Raw genomic sequence first — 16,464 nt, forward strand, 5'->3', positions numbered from 1 at the left:
TACCAGAGAGCCTGAGTCGAGATTCCAGCTGTGCTACCCACTAGCTTGAAGAGTTAACTTCTGGGGGTCCCGATGGAGAGGCTCGGGCTCAGCCTGGATCCACGCCCAGGACTGGGAAGGAGAAAACATGGGCCTTCTGGGATTGGGCAGCAACAGCTGGCAACCTCCTCATAGCTGACAACTATACCTGACTCTTTGGCTCTCATAGGTGGGTTTATGCCACCACCATGCTGACCAGCTTTGGGGAGAGATCTGATGGGCAATGACCAGGCCACGTAGACAACAGCCCTCGGAAGCCTCGGAAATACTGGGGAAGGTCAGAACTTCTCGAAGTTGCATGGAATAGGAGGGGATCCATTCAAAAGGAGAGTGACCTGGAATGCTGGCATGCCGGTGAGTGTCCCTTCATAAACTGACACCATTTACCTTGCCAGCCCCATCTTTTCCACACCACCTCCAAATCCAAATTCCAGACATGATGAATGACACGCAGTGCCCCCGAATGTGCTCTGTCCTGCCCCCAGCCTCTGTGCTCTGTCCTGCCCCCAGCCTCTGGGTCTTTTATATGCTTTCTTCTACCTCAAATACCCTCATCTACCCCTACTCTCTTTGCTTGACTCCTCAGCCTTCAGAATCCCACTTAGATGTCACCTCCTCCAGGAAGCCTCCCCTGCCCACTTCTCACATTCCCCCAGACTGGGTCAGATGCCCAAACTATGTGCTCCATAGGATCATGTAGCTCCCCGACATCACACCTTTCACAGAGGATGGGAGCCTGGCACAGGGCATGGCACGGAGTGAGAGTTCCACAGATTTCTGTTGAATGATTGAATGGCAGGCTGCTGAACTGTCTCAGTTTTCATCAAAACTGATCTCAGCAAATTTCTCTAGATGAATTTCTAGGTCAGCCCTGCAGACCCAAGGGGTGCTGCCAAAGGGGGAGAGCTAGGCAGGCGGGTGGGGAGGGTTGACCCCAGTAGAACAGCAGTTGGCCTTTTGATGAAGACATCATCAGATGTGAGGATTGCACAATTCTGGGAAAGTTACCTAATACCGCTGATAAAGGGATCAAGTGTCAAACGGGCTTTCGACAGACCAGGTCTCAGCTACAAGCAAGACCCCAGAACTGCCAACTGCGTGAGGACAGACTGGGAGACGTGTAGCTGAATAGCTGCTCTCGAAGCAGAAGAGCTGAGGTGCTGGCTGAGCGCCAGCCCCGCCTGAGGCCACAGTGATGGGTTGTATGGGTGCGGGGAGCGCCCTGCAGGCACCGTGAAAGGGAGGCTCTGGTGTGGACACTGGATCCTCGGAGTGCAGGGTGATCTGCCTGGGGTGGTCACTATGAGGGACTGAGCTCCCAGGGGGTCATCTGGCGGGGGGAGATTCAGGCAGAGCTGGACACGGCAAGGGTCACCCAGGCTCTGAGAGCCTAAGATTATGCAAACCCTGGCCTGGGCGCCCCAGACCCTGGAAGGGGCCGCGGGGATGCCGGTCTCAGTGCTGGAGCTACACACTCACACTTTGCTGCCACAGGCCTTTATTGAGTCCCTGGTGCTGCCTGGGGCTGCGTGCGGGGGGCCGGGCGCGGCAGCGATCCAGGCGAGATCCTTCCCTGGCTCCGGCCCTCTGGGGAAGATGGGAGGGCAGCCCTCACACCTGGCAGCCCTGCATGCCGTACTCCTGGACGAAGCTTCGGAGCTGGGCACAGGCTGCCCGCTGGCGGGTGCTCTGACACAGGCGCTCCGAGGGCATCTCCTCGATCCAGCTGTTCGAGTCCAGCAGGTACTGGGGGCTGCAGGGGCCAAGGGGCAGGCAGCAGGGGTCAGGAGGATGGTCAGGTGGAAAAGCCCAAGGCACCTGGCTTCTGAGGGGACAGGGGATCCGTTCCCTCGTGAGGTGTGAGGAGAGCAAGAGACCGAGGGGCCCGGAGAACTCACTCTCCCTTGAGGTCATGGGTGGTCCCGTCCAGACCCATGATCAGATATTCTTTCCCAGGTTCCAAGTGAAGGCGGCAAGAGGCTCGAACCAGGAAGTTTCTGGTCTGAGCAGCAGTGGCCTTGGTATCCTTGGCTGAGGGGAGAGCGTCCACAAGAGTCGTCAGAGGGGAAGAGAAGGGGCTGGACAGCGCTGGGGCCAGGGGCTTTGCGCCGAGCCTCTCATTTGACCCTCACCGCTCCCGACGGGGAGGTGCGGCTGCTTTCCTGTTTATGGACGAGCCCAGAACTTCTAAGAGGCCGAGGGGATTTGGGCTCAGAATGGCTGAATTCTCACTATCCCAGGCGCGAAGGCCCCAAAGCCAGAGCTCAGCTCTTCTGTATCCCTCCAGCCCCGCCCACTTATCTGTCTCCTCACTGAAGTGCAGGACTTGGGTGATACTGGTCTCAAAGAGGCGGAAGGCAGCTCTGCTGTCTTCTCGGAGAACCTTAACCTGGAAGCCTGTGGGGGTTTAGGAGAAGGGAGGGAAGGTTAGTTAGCCGGAGGCTGAAGGGCTGTAAGTCAGTGCAGAGCAAAAAGGCTGCCCGTGGCCCGAGAGGAGCAGGCACAAGCAAGGAGACCCTGAGGGTGGCCCAGGGTCGGGCCGGGGCCCGGGCGGGAAGACTGACCGTAGTCCACTCGGGGAAAGTAGCAGGCGAACTTCATCCTGTAACCATCCATATCCTGCCGCCCCTTCTCCAGGGCCCGGCGCTGTCGAGGGCACTTGCCTGAAGTCGGGGGCCCAGATGAGCGAGTGCAGGCCCCAACCATGCCGCCTCCCCACCCCTGCCCCTGGGCCCTGGGTCTCACCTTCAGCACACTGGCAGACGTCACCAGAGCACAAAGTGGACAAGAGTTTGCTCTTAGTTGGTGCCCCGTAAAACACAGAACATTTGTGCTCTGGAGAAAAAGCAGACCGGGGCGTTAGGGCGCAGTCCCCCCTCTCTGCTCTCCAGTCCCATGGAGCCGCAGGACTTCCCTGCCACCCTTCCCTGCCACCTATCCCAAACCTCCCGAGTGTCCCCGGTGTGCTCACCAGGGTTGTAGTAGTCATACAGGACAGCGCTGGCTGGCTGCACCAGCCCCACGGCCACGTCCTGCACAGCTCCGAAGCCCACGCACTCCTGGGACATGGGGACCTGGCGTGGGCGGGGGGAGGGCGGAGAGGTCAGGCACCCACCTCTGGGCCCTGCAGGCTGCTCTGATGTATTTCCTTGGCCTGTTCAGTTCCGGTTGATCTTATCGTCAGTGTCCTTCACAGTTTGTTACCTTCCAGCCTCCGGATTTCTAAAAACTGCTCCCCAAGGTCTCTGGTGACTTCACTGCCCACGTGGTGACCTCATCCCAGTCTCCAGAGCCCTGGGCCCCTCTGCAGAGTCTCAAATCATGGACACATTCTCCATGAAACGCTCCCTAAGCTCGGGGCTAGCTTCCGGACCAGCCCGGATTCTGACCTGGTCACTTCTGACATCCCTCTCCCTCCCCCCCAGAAGCACAGTGCCCAGCCCTGGCCCTTCCCCTCCCCTGCGCTCCCCTGTGGAGGTCTCACCACTCCCTGGCTCTCCCCAAACCCTTCAGACTGGCGATTCCCGAACCAAGCTTTCAGCCTTGCTCTTGCGCTGGGATTGTTGCAGGATGTGTTACATTCTCCAAACTCCCTCTGCCTGCCCTCCAAACCCACTCGGCCTCTGGACAGCCTCCCTTCACTGACACAGCGGAGGCCTGCCTCATCTGCCATAACCCGACAGCAGGTGCTCCCACGCGGCCCAGCCATTCATGTCCAGGCCCAGAGCCCTCTCTTCGTGCCCACGCTGGTCCAGTCCAGCCTGGTATCCCGCAGGTTTCCCTCCTAAGCTGCGTGGTCAGCAACCCGACTTGCAATCCTCCTGGCTCCTCATTTTCCATTGTGTCCAACCAGACTCCTCTGCCTGGCTTCTCAAGCTAATAGGGTCTGTCCCCTCTGCACACACGGGGCAGGAGGGTCTCCCCTGACCACAAACACTTGGCTAATGGTATCACAGCATTAACACGCCTTTTGCACATTTTCTCCAAGATGTTAGAGGAAATGTTCAAAAACAACTTTTGAGGGCCGTCAGAGGGTTGATAACTTTGTGTTAGCCAGATAAGGCTGTGGAAAAACAAAAACAACTCGTCTAGGACCACCATCACTTTAAAAAACAGAATACACTTTAATATCAAAAACAAAACAAACACACACAAAAACCGGGAAGGGAGACAACAACAAAAAAACAAAAGCAGCCCCTCAAGTTGAATCAGCTCAGCTTTACAAAAGGCTCACCCCAAGCACTGGCACTGGCCCCCAAGCCACAAGGGGCTCAGCCCCTGCCCGCCGACAGGCAGCAGGGAGCCTCCCCGGCCTCTGCTCTGGCCACTCCTGTCCTGTCTCCCTGCTCACATCACGAGTTCTCTCTAAGCGCACTAGACGCTGGTACAGCTGCCTCCTGGGAAACCTCTTAACACGAGCTCAGAAAACCCGGTGCCGTATGTGCCCCCCTCTGTCACCCTCCTTGCTCACCGAGTCGAAGTACAGCAGGACGTGGGGCCCCTCGGTCTCAAAGTGACTCATGTAACGGTCAGAGAGGGAGGTCAACTGTGGGGAAAGGGAGCTGGTCACAGGGAGGTAGCCCTGGGCCCCCCTGCACTGAGGGGCTCAGCAGCTGGGGTGCTTCGGGGACGGCGCAGGGCTCCCGAGGGCACAGGGGCCTCAGGGTGTCTGGCCACACCTTCTCCAGGTCCGCCCGCAGGGCGTGGAATCCACTCAGGAGGGTGATGTCTGCAATGGCCATGCCCGACAGCCCCACCTTGCCATTCCGCCTGTGGAGACACATGCCCTGTCGTCCGGGTCGCCGTGTGTCAGGCTGTAGACACCCAGCCCCAGCCTTGGGCCAGCCCACAGCACCCCACTCAGCCAGTGCAACCCCCAGAGCTCACCAGATGCACACGGTGTACTGCACCCTGGATTCCTGCTCCTCAGCCACCTTGGGGGCCTCCCTTCTGCGGCGGCTCCTCCGGCCATCAAACAGCTGCAGGGGCGTCACGAGCTGGGAGTGGGCCCCCGGGTCATCCCTGGCCGGAAGGTCCTCGTACTCATAGTCCTCGTAGTCCTCGTTGGCTTCCACTGAGCGGGGACAGCACCGTGGCTCAGGCCTGGCACCAGCCCCGCAGGGACCCACGGCCTCTGACCCCAACACTCACTTGTGTACTGGACGTGGCCCACGACCGTCACTTCAATCTGAAGATCCTGGCAGGTCGTGTTCTTCACGTCCATGACGTTGTAGGTATGAAGGACCTGGCTCAGCAAGGGGTGGGGGGAGGACACGGGACAGTTGGGGCCACAGAGCTCTCTCCAGAGCCACACCGAAGGGCACCTCCCTGGGCTAAGGGATTTGAGGCCTTCAGCCCCTTCTCATCCCCATCGCAGACCAGTCCAGGAATGCGAACGGGCCCAGGTGTTGGGTTAGACGGTGAGACAGAGTGGGGAGCGGGGGCCTGGCCTGGGGGTGAGCACGCTGGAATGGAAAGTTCAGGAAAGGCTTCCGACCGAGGCTTGAAGGAGGAGAATGAGTGTGTCACGTGGGACAAGCAGCAGGGGAAGCACATTCAAGGGCAGGAGACCTGTGTAGACGGGTGGATCTGGCTGGCTGGGGAGGTGGGCAGGGCTGGGGTGAAAGCAGAGGAGGAGTTACTGGGGTCATAAGGAGGGGCTGGGGCTGGGGGGGCACTAAGATGGCCCCCAGAGTGGCAGCTGGGCTCCTGTAGGGAAGGGACTCCATCAGCCAGATAAGGGGACCCAGGAGGAAGGAGGAGCTTGGGGCACAGCCACGTCTGAGGTGCTGTGGGACACAGGGGCCCAGAGCTCAGGGGAAAGGCTTGGGCTGAGGCATCGGGTGTGTTCAAGCATCAGCACTGAGGGGGGTGAAGGGGACGACAGGCACCCAGAGAGGGTGGAGACCAGAGCGAGGGGGACCTGCCCAGGACGGAGCACAGGGAACGCTACCCCAGGTGTCTCTTCCTCCCTCCCCAGCCGTGAGGTCTGCCGGTAGGTCTCCCACTGAACAGCCCGGCTTCACCCTGCTGGGCCCGGGCGGGCAGTGCTGCCAGCTCTCACCTTCAAGGTCCCTTTGCTGTTTCCTCCCACCTTCACATTAATCTTGCTGCCCAAGGAAAACTTTTGGAAACAGAAAAGGGAAAGAGACGTCAGAATGGCACCCTGTTGTTCCGACTTATCTCCTCCCTAAGAGCAGCCCCACCTCCTCTCCCCAGCTTTCCACAACGTTTCACCTTCACCTGCATTATCTCACTGCCATCTCCTAAAAACCCCTGTCGGGTAGACTCTGCACGTTTCATTTTCGGATGAGAAAAATGAAGCGCAGAGGCTAGGTGACTTTCTACAGGTAGCAGAGCCAGTAAGTCTTCCCACAAAGGTATCAGAACCAGGTGCCGGGGGATTCTGCAGGGGTGGGGGACAGGGGGTGGCTTCTGGTCTGGCCGAGGCAGGCGCAGGTGTCCTGGCGACCCAGGGGAGGGAATGGTTCACCTGCAGCTCCTCCTCCAGCCCCTGAACTTCGTGGTTGGTCAGCTGCAGCACGTGGGACGTGAGTCCACTGCGGCCCACGGAGCTGAGGGTCACGTTGAGCCCCTTCTCCTCGGTGGTGTGGGACGCGATCCAGTACGCAGACAGGGCATCCAGGGCCATCACCGTGTCCTGCAGAGGATGGGCCAGGACTCAGGCACTTGGTCTCAGGACCACCCACCCCCAGAGCCCCAGGGCAGCCCCTACCTGGGTGCTGCGGAATCCGCCTTGGAAGCTGCCCTGGCGGGTGAGCCAGGATGCAGCCTGGTCGGCCAACTCGCCCTTGCCCTCCCAAAGCAGCAGGTGTAGAAGGCCGTAGGCTGTGGTTTCAATCCACAGGGCCGGGGCCTGGGGCACGGGGTCTGCCGGGCTGTGAGGAGCCACGGTGGGTGACAGGACATTGCTCTGAGAACTGGGGACTGAGCCCCAGTACAGGTTATCTGGGAGTGAAAGGAGACCCACAGGTGAACAGGGGGAGGATCTTAGTTGCCTGCCCCTTTGACACTCCCCCCATCAGGCTCGCCTGATTCTACCCCAACCATCCCTGCTTATGCTCTGATCCCCTCCGGGTGTCCTCACTCATTCAGTTTCTCCCTTTGGACACAGGGGTCTCAAGGTTCTCCAAGCCCCAGGCTCACTGCCAAGGCCCCCTTACCGCCAGTCTCCTGGGCCATGGCCATGAGGTTGTTGTGGGCAACATCCCGCAGGTCCTCAGGGGCCTCAGTCAGCGACAGGGCGTAGGCCGTGATGGCGGCTGCGTGGGACCCCAGGAGCCCAGAACCTACTTTTGCCCCCAAGAAGGTGTTTGCCCTTGAGATGGAGTCTTCCTGGAAGAAAGTGGGGAGGAAGGTCTGCGGGCTGGACACCTGGATTCCTGAGGAGAAAGGGGATCAGCAAAGGGCACACACGTTGGGTGCCTTACCACTCTCTTCAACTGCTCTGAATTCTTGTCCGGGAAGACAGCCAGCCCATGATGAAGGGCGATGACCACAAAAGCTGTGAGCGCCACAGTCTCATCATTTCCCACTAAGCCCCCCTGGTTGAAGCGGGGAGAAAAGGAGACGTCGACCAGGAGGGGGAGGGGCAGGGAGCGCCTTCCCTCCTGTGCTCCGCGGCCCAGCCTCCCAGCCCTGTACCTGCATGCCCCTGTGAATAACTGGATGGGGGTCGTGGAACGACCCATCAGCCAGCTGCTGCAATAGCAGCCACTTGGCCGTCTCCTGCAGCTTTTCAGGTGAGCCGCCCACCTGTTCCTGGGCCAAACTCAGGATCTTCAGCACAAAGGCCGTGAGCCTAGAGGGGAGGAAGGGAGGGCTAGGAATAGGGACTGGTCCCTGTAGGCGACGTGGCCCCGCTCCCCCAGGCACCTGGTTATTTATTTACCCCCGCATAGTACCCACCTCTGCCCCACCAGCCCTGGCCCCTCTCAGAAACCCAGAACCACTCTCCCAAGCTCACCAGGTGCTGCTGTCCCGCTTCAACCAGGCCCCATAGGAACCATCTGGTTTTCGAAACTCCTGGATCCGCGTGTAGCCTTGGAGAGGAGAGGCAGCTGCTCAGGGGACACTGACTCTCCCGCTACTTGTGCCGAGGCCACGCTCCCCTCTTCCACTGGCTGCCCCCTCCCTTGCCCACTCTAGCCACCCAGGCTGCCCATCTTCCATTAATCGTCCTCTCCTGGCCCCCATTCCTGCTTGCCGCTGCACCCAGAACCTTTCTGGATCAGATCCACGGCGTGGTCCTTCATCTCGGGGGGCAGCATGCTCCACTGCTCTGTCTTGTCCAGGTAGCGGGAAGCAGCCAGTGTTGGAGCCAAGAGGACCATGGTTTGTTCCCCGCAGCCCTGCGGAAGCCTCAGGAGGGCGGCCATGCCTCCCGGTGACAAGGCCCCCTCAGAGCCCAAAGTGTCCAATGGATCTGAGGCTATAAGGGAGGGAGAGGGTTACGGATCAGAGAGCAGGGCTGGGGGCCCAGGGTCAGAGGGTCATGGAGTCATGGGCTCAAACAGGGGTCCGCAGGTTTCACATGAATCCAAGGGTGGCCACTGGGAAGGGACCGGAGGACACTCCCACCTGTGACTCTAACAGAGCTCCTGAAATCTCCATCAGGGATAATATTGGGATCAGAGATGCCAGGAATTTCCAAGGTCCGGCCTCGGGGGTCTGGGGAGATGAGGGAAGTTGGCAGTCTGTCCTGCTGTCCATATCCCCTGCCCCCTACGACCCCCTTAGGACCCTGATGGCTGGGCGTGGGTGTTGCTCACCCAGGGGGTTGAGTTCATAGACAATCTCCTCCCTCTGAATGGCCCCTTCCTTCTGTCTCGGAGGAAACATAGCTGTGAGAGATCACACAGGCTAGACCCTGCCCCTCCCAGCGCAGACTCCTCAGGACTTAGAGTTTGAACTTCAGGGACAGAGTTGGATCAGAATCGTAGGAGGTGCAAACAGACCAAAGCATTGGGTTTGGGTGCTAAGCCTCTGGCCTGGCCAGCAGGGAGGGTGCCAGAATGGGGGGTAAATCTGGGAGCCCGGGGACCTAGATTCAGGGGTGTTCCACTCACCTCAATTTGTAGGACCTTAGATACTGCGTCCCCCACAGGGAAATCCAAGGATCCTCGAGCCACCACTTTCAGGGACACAGCAGCGGCCGCTATGGGCACCACAGAGAAGCCAATGGGCCGGGCAGAGCCCGCAGGGACCAGCACCTGCTGGGCAAGCCCTCCGCCCCCAGCCAGGCACAGCCCCTCCACTGGGGACACGTGGACGCTCACCTGGGGGCAGGAAGACAGGAAGGGCCAGCCCAGTTAGGCTCCCCACCCTTCACCTGCCCCAGGCCCACCTCCACCAACACCGTGTGCTCAGCCCCCGAGGGGCCTCACGGTCATATCTGTATCCAGGTAGTTGTAGAGGACAGGCCGCAGCTCGAGCTGCTCAAAGCGGCGGACGGAGACGGGCAGGCGGAGGTGCATGTGGAATTCACGGAACACTCGGAGCTGGGCCGGGGTGGCCACACACAAGCCTGATGGAGAGAGGGGGCACATATGAGAGGCCTGCAGGCATCCCAGCCGCGGATCCCAGCAGTGAGGGCCGGGAGCTGCCCCAGCTCCCCCCGCCCCGTCACCCCACCCCCGCCCGGCCCTGCTCTCTGGCCTCGCAGCCCTGGCGCATGGGGTGCAGACTTCTCCAGGTCTCTGCTCCTACTAAGAGCAGAGGACTAAGCAGGGAGCCTGGGTCAAGGGGGCATGGGCGAGGGAGGCCATCGGCCCAGGCAGGGTGGCCGCACCTGTGCTTTTGGACAGGCTCACGCCATGGATTTCCCACGTGGTCAGAGAGTCCGGGAGCAGCTGTCTCAATCTGCGTGGTGGGAAAGGTGAGAAGCCCTGTCACACGCTGAGCCGCCCCAGACACAGCCCAGAGACAAGGCCGGGCCCACCACATGCCCTCACTGGGAGGAGTGGTCCACTGCTTCCACTTTCCAAAGCCAGTTCTCAGGGAAGAAGCTGCGCACAGGGATGTCATCCTCATCGATCAGGTCCTCCTCCTGCAGGAGCTCCTTGGCTAGGGACCACAGTGCAGGGCCATGAGGAGGGTGCCGTTCTGCCCCTCCAGGCGCCCCTGCCGCTCCCCCAACCCCACTCAGCCCCTTACCTCGAGCAAGGCCCACCTGGCCCCTCGCCCGGGCCTTCTTGCGCAGACCCTCAGCAAACTGGCAGCAGGACAGGAAGGGCCCCCGGCAGGCCGGCTGCTGCACACGGGCCACCCGCTGCTCACAGGTGCGTGCCATGGGCAGTCGCGTCAGCCCGTCCTGGCAGCAGCGCTTGGCTATGGGGGAAGCGTACTGGCCCACTGCAGGGCCAGGTGAGGGTGGGCACAAGGAAACAAAAACGAGACACGCCTCTTCGCCCAGCCTGACCTCTACATACACAAGGACTCTGAGAGACTGGGAACTCAAGAGAGGCCAAAGGAGAGAGCCTCTGGCCCACCCACCTTCGACCCCAGAACTGGGATCTCTGGCCCCGACACCATATCCTGGCTCTCTCAGGAGCACAGGAGCCAAAAGGCAGACCCGCACCTGACCCGTGGGCCCAAGTGTGGAGAGCTTCACAGGCACCCACAACTCACGCTTCTCATGAATCTCCTTTTGGAAGTTCACATTTCTCTTTTTCCGGATCTTTGTCTCCTTGGGACATCTTAGACCTGGTAGAGAGCAGGACCGCAGCCAGCTGTGGGGTGCAGGGCCTCCCACCTCCCCTCCTTGCTCCCCTCTCCCGGTCCAGCCCTTCCCACCCCTCCTCTTCCTGTCTTACCCCCTCAGGCCCCTCCTTCTTCTTCATCTGCCCACCACCCACTCCCCTTCCTCCTCTGTTCTCACTCTTTCTGACTGGGGTCAGTTGGTCTCCATCAGAAAAGGCCAGACCAGCTGCCTCGAATGTCTGAAGGGCACTGTCCCCACCCCCAGGACCACAGCCAAGGTCATAGCTGTTCATAGCTTCGAAGACCTGGCGAGAAAAGGCAGAGATGTTGCAGAGACAAGAGTGGCTGTAGGCACGATTGGCCACTCAGCTGCAGGTGAGAGGGCAGGGTACGGACAAGTACGAGAGACACAGAGAGTGGGGAAACAGAGGCCACGGGGGCCAAGGCTTCAGGGAGGGCTGGGATGAGTCCATGAGTGAGATCGACCTGCTGGCCCAGGGCCCAGGGCTCAGGGCAGCAGGAGGGTGAGCCATGGGCGGGAGGGAGGATTAGGGAGAGGGGCTTGACAAACCTTGACCATGTCAAGGGGTTTGTGGGACTTGCCGCCCACAGCATACAGAGCCATGTCCACGGCTCCCAGGGCCACCAGGGCTGGAGAATCTGTTCGCAGGTTGAGTTTTACAGTGTCCCCAGGACGATACTCCTTGCTACCATCCACGTTCAGCTCCAGCTGGCAGAGGCAGGAGGTGGGGGGCAGTCAGAGTGGGGAGAACTTCCTTCGGTCTTGTGCAACTTCAGTGTACCCCAAACTAAATCCACGCCCTGTTTGCAATCACCCTGTCTTCCTTCTCTCTTAGCCCCCCCGGCATATACACACACCATCTCTCCCGATGCCAGTTACCTTGCCCTCACAGCCCCCAGCCTGGACGTCCACTCGCAGGGAGTTGGCCACCGGGACGCCCCCATGATAGTAGAAGGCCACAACGTGGAAGGAGGGTGCCAGGTGATGGTCCACAAACACGGAGACAGAGGTCAGGTCCCTCCTGGGCTCTCGATGTACAGACACTATCTGGCCCCGGGATACGATCTGGGGCGAGAGCAGTGTCTTCTTCACTGCACATCCTCAGCCCTGAAGCCGCTACCCCACCCCAAGGGTTCTTTCCTGCCTGAGACCCTCCTGCACCCCTGTCCTCCTCTGCAACCCAGCTCATGCATACCATGTAGTAGAAGTGAGAGAAGCTCCCACTGATGCCCACGGCTCGCAGGTTTAGGTTAAGAGTGTCCCTGACTTTAGGGGGTCGAGAATCCAGCCTCTCAATGGACAGAAACCCGGATCTTCTGGACAGGGGGGCTTTCACGGTGAGCTTGCTTATGGCAGAATAGGGGGAGCCTGCAGACACCTGGAGAGAGGGGCAGGGGTGGCAGGGTCAGTGGCAAGGACCCAGGCACCCAGCTTCTCCCCCCAGCCTGGGAACCCTCTCTCCTAGCCCACCCTCTCCCTTGAGGGGGAATCCTACCGAGAGCTGCACTTCTGAGGTGGTCTGAGGGACGATAATGGGAACAACGACTTGGCCGCTCTCGTCTGTGTTCTGTTGAAAGTCCTGGTTTTTAGAAGTAGATCCAGAAGACAACTTGGCAGAAACTTTGACAGGAATGCCAGAGGCTGGTGAGCCTGACATGTCACGGACCAGGGCCTAGGTAGGTGGGAGGGGCGGAGGGAAGAGCACAGTCAGTGAGACCCTGTGCCCTCCTGACCACCCCGCCCCTTCCCCCCACTGCTCATCCTCCCCCTTCCAGAAGAAACCTGCAGCAGGAAGGGGGCCCCAGGCACAAGGTGTCGCTTGGTTTTGCTTAGATCCAAGGAGAAGGGAGATGACACGAAACGCCAGGATGTGAGCTCTGCCTCCTCCAACTCCCCTCCTGCAAGACACAGGGCGGACAGAGGTGGAGACAGAGACCTGGGGAGAGAGGAAAAGTAGAGCCCGGGGCGGCGGGTGGTGCTCAAGTGTTTCCTGCCCACAAGGCTGAACTCTTCAGGGCACAAGACGCCTCCTATCCATCTCTATGTTTGCTGAGGCCAACACAGGACGCAGCACACAGATGGTGCATAACATGTGTCTGCTGGGTGGATGGGTGGATGGATGGGTGGATGGATGGATGGATGGATGGATGGATGGGAGGATGGATGGATGGATGGGAGGATGGATGGATGGGAGGATGGATGGATGGATGGGAGGATGGGAGGATGGATGGATGGATGGATGGATGATGGATGGATGGATGGATGGGAGGATGGATGGATGGATGGGTGGATGATGGATGGATGGGAGGATGGATGGATGGATGGGAGGATGGATGGATGGGAGGATGGATGGATGGATGGGAGGATGGATGGATGGATGGATGGATGATGGATGGATGGATGGATGGGAGGATGGATGGATGGATGGGTGGATGATGGATGGATGGATGGATGGGAGGATGGATGGGAGGATGGATGGATGGATGGATGGATGATGGATGGATGGATGGATGGGAGGATGGATGGATGGATGGGTGGATGATGGATGGATGGATGGATGGGTGGATGGATGGGTGGATGATGGATGGATGGATGGATGGGAGGATGGATGGATGGATGGGAGGATGGACGGATGGGTGGGTGATGGATGGATGGACGGATGGGAGGATGGATGGGTGGATGATGGATGGATGGACGGATGGGTGGATGGATGGGTGGATGATGGATGGATGGATGGATGGATGGATGGATGAATAGATGATGGATGGATGGGTGGTTGGGTAGATAGATGGATGGGTGAAAAAAAATACATTGAGACGGGGGAAGCTCCCCCTTCCCCAGAAACCACCCAGAAATCAGTTGTAGAGAGATAGTCTCCTGGGTCTTTCCTGGCTTTGCGTGTCAGATGAAGGGAAGAAGGGTGGTGTTGGTGCTGGAGAACAGAGGGTCAGCTCAGAGGTCAGAGGCGAGGGTCTGGGGTTATAATCAGGGGAAGCCACTAACCTGGAGACTCAATGATCGCTGCTGCAACATAGAGGTGCAGCCCTGGGAGGTCGTTAATATTAATATTAAGTTTCTCCAGCACACCCTGAAACTCAGCCTTTGGGAGAGAAATTCGGCACTGGCCATCTACCAGCTGGGGCAAAGAAGAAGACAGGACAGGGAATGAGACTTGAGTCTCCCACCTCACCTCCTCACCCTCCCTCCCTCTCCTCACCTACCCATGCACCCCCCACGCTCCTTCCTACCTTGGTCTGATTCTCCAGCCCCCGAAGGAAAGTCTTTTTACCGTCCTCACCCAGGAGCCCAAAGCGCACATATGCCACCCCCTGCACTGGCTTCCCGTAGATGTACCTGCCACCACAGAGAGATTCGGAGGAGGCTGGGCTGAGGGCTGGAGGAAATAATGGAACAGAGGGAGGAGGCCCGGGGCAAGGGAGGGAAGTGGGGCTCCATAGCACGTTCATACTGAATAGGGAGCCCTGGGAGCAGGGCCCAGCGTGAGGGACCAGAGGGGGAGTTACCTGGCCTGGATGACTACTTGGATTTCACTAAGAAAGCCAGGCGTTGCCAGGATGTAGGGCTTTTCCGGAATGATCTTCACCTCAAAGTTGGGAAGGACTGACCCAGGGTGAATGGAGGGCAGGTCAGACTCTCGTGAAAGGACCCTTTAAAACTCTCCTCCCCTTTGGGCTGTGGCAGCCGCATCACCCTGCCCCTGCCCTGCAACACCCCCTCCTCTCCTCCCACCCTTTATTCCTTGCAGAAAAGGGGCTGCTTATTCCTCGTGTCTCCAGTTCTCACCATATTTCTTCACCTCAAACTGGGTGCTGCTGTTGGAATCCAGGCTATCTGAGAATCGGGCTGAGATCTTCCAAGTCCCTGGCCTGAGGACAGACAAGGGAGGGACTCAGCCCACTTGTGCAGGAGGCTCACTGGGAGTCAGTAACCAGGTCCCTAGGAAGAGGACTGCAGGGGTGAACCAGAGGCTCAGGGAGCTCAGGACTGGACCGTGTGTTGGAGGCAGACAGCTGGGGGAAGCGGGAGCTGGGGAGGTGTAGGTGGGGGCGATCTGCAGGAGTGGGGAGCTCACTCTGAGATGTCTGGGATCACAAAGTCATCCTGGAAGATGGAGGAGGGAACATACACCTCCTTCTTCCGCACACGCAAGCCACGAGAGTTCTGCGATGGGAGTAGAAGGGGTCATGGTTGGAGGTCAGATCAGCAGCCCTCGCCGATCAGGAAGGTCAGAGGTCAGGGACTCACCTCCACCGTGACCGTGAGGGTATCAGTGGACGGGCGCATCTTCTGATCCAGAGCAAAGATTCGGTATCGAACTGGAAATGGAGGGCGAGGAGGTGAGCAGGAGACCATGGGCCAAGGGAGGGTGGGCCCTGGGCCCCTCATCCCCCCCAGGAAGCGACGGGGAAGAGAACAAATACTTGCAAAGCGGCCTTCCTGTGGGGCACTTCGGGGTTTCTCACTCAAGGGGCAGGGAAGAAGTGAAAGGTGAGGGCCCTGGGGCTGAGACTCACCCCGCTGGCCAGGGTTATAAACGGGCTGGTCAGTCTGCAGAAAGAGGTGTCCCCGGCGAGAGGAGAATAACAGGTTGACACCCTGCCTGTCTGTCTGTCTGTTTGTTAGCCATGGCGACTGGGCCACCAGCTGGACCTCGGGGGCTCTGTGGAGGAGATGGAGGCGACAGTCCTCCGCGCCTTTCAGGGAGGTCTGTCAGGAGAGGGAACAGGAGTGGGTCAGAGCCAGAGCAGAAGGAGAGAGACAGAGACTGAGCTAGAAACAGGGAAGACAACTCGGGAGGGGAGGGGGGAAGGGAGGGGGGGCCGGTGAAAAGACAAAGATGTTTACAAGAAGACAGAGGAGGACGGAGTGGGAGGCGCTGGGCAGCAGCAGGAGGGAGTGGCGGCCAGTTACCGGGAGGCTGAGGAGGATGAAGTCTTTGTCTGAGCTGAGGCTGAAATCCACCTTTGGGGAGCAGAGCTCATGACGTGTTGTGGATGGGTTTCTCAGGAACACTGATCCACTCACTACCTGTCCTGAAGGAGCATCCTGGAGCTGCACACCGACTGACAGGGGGACCCCTAGGTGAACCACAGAAGGAGAAAACAGGAGCAACCTGGGAAGAACAGGTGAGGGTCAGTGGCCAGCCTCCCCTCAGGCCCCTCCACCACCACCCCTGAATCAGGTCCCTCTGCGCCTGCTCTCCCCTCGCCAGCCCTGGCCCAGCTCGAGCTCTCCAGCATCCTGTGTCCGGGACCTGGGCTTCTGCAGAGACAAGGCGAAGAAGCCAGATGCCCAGATCAGCCCCCAGAGGAGCCTCATGGCTGGAGGACCCAAGAGGGATCAGACCCGTCTGTCCGCCTGCTCGTTTCTGGTAAACTTAGGGCTTGGAGCAGAGTTGACTCTGGACCTTGCTCCTCCCCTGGCCCAGCTAAGCCGGGAAACCACGTGACAACCAAGAATTGCAACTGGCCCCAGGCCCAGTATTGGGAGGGGGGCACCCTGGACACCTGGGTCTCTGAGGGAATCTGAAGAAATCATGGCCCAGAGACTCAGTCCTTCCCTGTTAATCCCTCCCATCCCAATGCCCTAGGCACCTCCACCTACTGCATGTATCTGGGCGTGTGTATGCATATAGCATATACACACGTATGTAGGTGCAG

At 59.5% G+C, this 16,464-nt stretch overlaps 1 protein-coding gene across 2 annotated transcripts; it reads right to left on the reverse strand.

Annotated features, from left to right (window-relative positions):
• Nucleotides 1-1,638: 1,638 nt before the first annotated feature.
• On the reverse strand, nucleotides 1,639-16,256 carry LOC115849415 (complement C4-A-like). Of its 2 annotated transcripts, XM_060308898.1 has the most exons (41): nucleotides 16,059-16,256; nucleotides 15,716-15,917; nucleotides 15,319-15,511; nucleotides 15,050-15,120; nucleotides 14,877-14,965; nucleotides 14,588-14,670; nucleotides 14,308-14,404; nucleotides 14,032-14,137; nucleotides 13,787-13,919; nucleotides 12,566-12,681; nucleotides 12,279-12,455; nucleotides 11,979-12,161; nucleotides 11,663-11,848; nucleotides 11,333-11,491; nucleotides 10,940-11,066; nucleotides 10,690-10,764; nucleotides 10,216-10,413; nucleotides 10,014-10,125; nucleotides 9,851-9,921; nucleotides 9,447-9,586; nucleotides 9,129-9,338; nucleotides 8,832-8,883; nucleotides 8,641-8,730; nucleotides 8,282-8,491; nucleotides 8,027-8,102; nucleotides 7,705-7,861; nucleotides 7,491-7,604; nucleotides 7,224-7,395; nucleotides 6,776-7,008; nucleotides 6,533-6,700; nucleotides 6,104-6,163; nucleotides 5,191-5,284; nucleotides 4,927-5,113; nucleotides 4,719-4,809; nucleotides 4,511-4,585; nucleotides 3,011-3,113; nucleotides 2,785-2,874; nucleotides 2,604-2,702; nucleotides 2,353-2,436; nucleotides 1,938-2,070; nucleotides 1,639-1,792 (listed from the first exon to the last, which is right to left on the reverse strand). In XM_060308898.1, the coding sequence occupies exons 1-41, from the start codon at nucleotides 16,121-16,123 to the stop codon at nucleotides 1,651-1,653; spliced, it is 5,223 nt and encodes a 1,740-aa protein (XP_060164881.1). In that variant the 5' UTR covers nucleotides 16,124-16,256; the 3' UTR covers nucleotides 1,639-1,650. The 2 variants fall into 2 exon arrangements, 1 of the variants encoding a protein (XP_060164881.1); XR_009566032.1 differs by lacking the exons at nucleotides 1,639-1,792; nucleotides 1,938-2,070; nucleotides 2,353-2,436; nucleotides 2,604-2,702; nucleotides 2,785-2,874 and having other exon boundaries at nucleotides 3,052-3,113; nucleotides 4,719-4,826.
• Between the last annotated feature and the right edge of the window lie 208 nt (nucleotides 16,257-16,464).

The sequence above is a fragment of the Globicephala melas genome, chromosome 11, assembly GCF_963455315.2.
Source record: "Globicephala melas chromosome 11, mGloMel1.2, whole genome shotgun sequence".
In the NCBI taxonomy this organism is placed as follows: Eukaryota; Metazoa; Chordata; class Mammalia; order Artiodactyla; family Delphinidae; genus Globicephala; species Globicephala melas.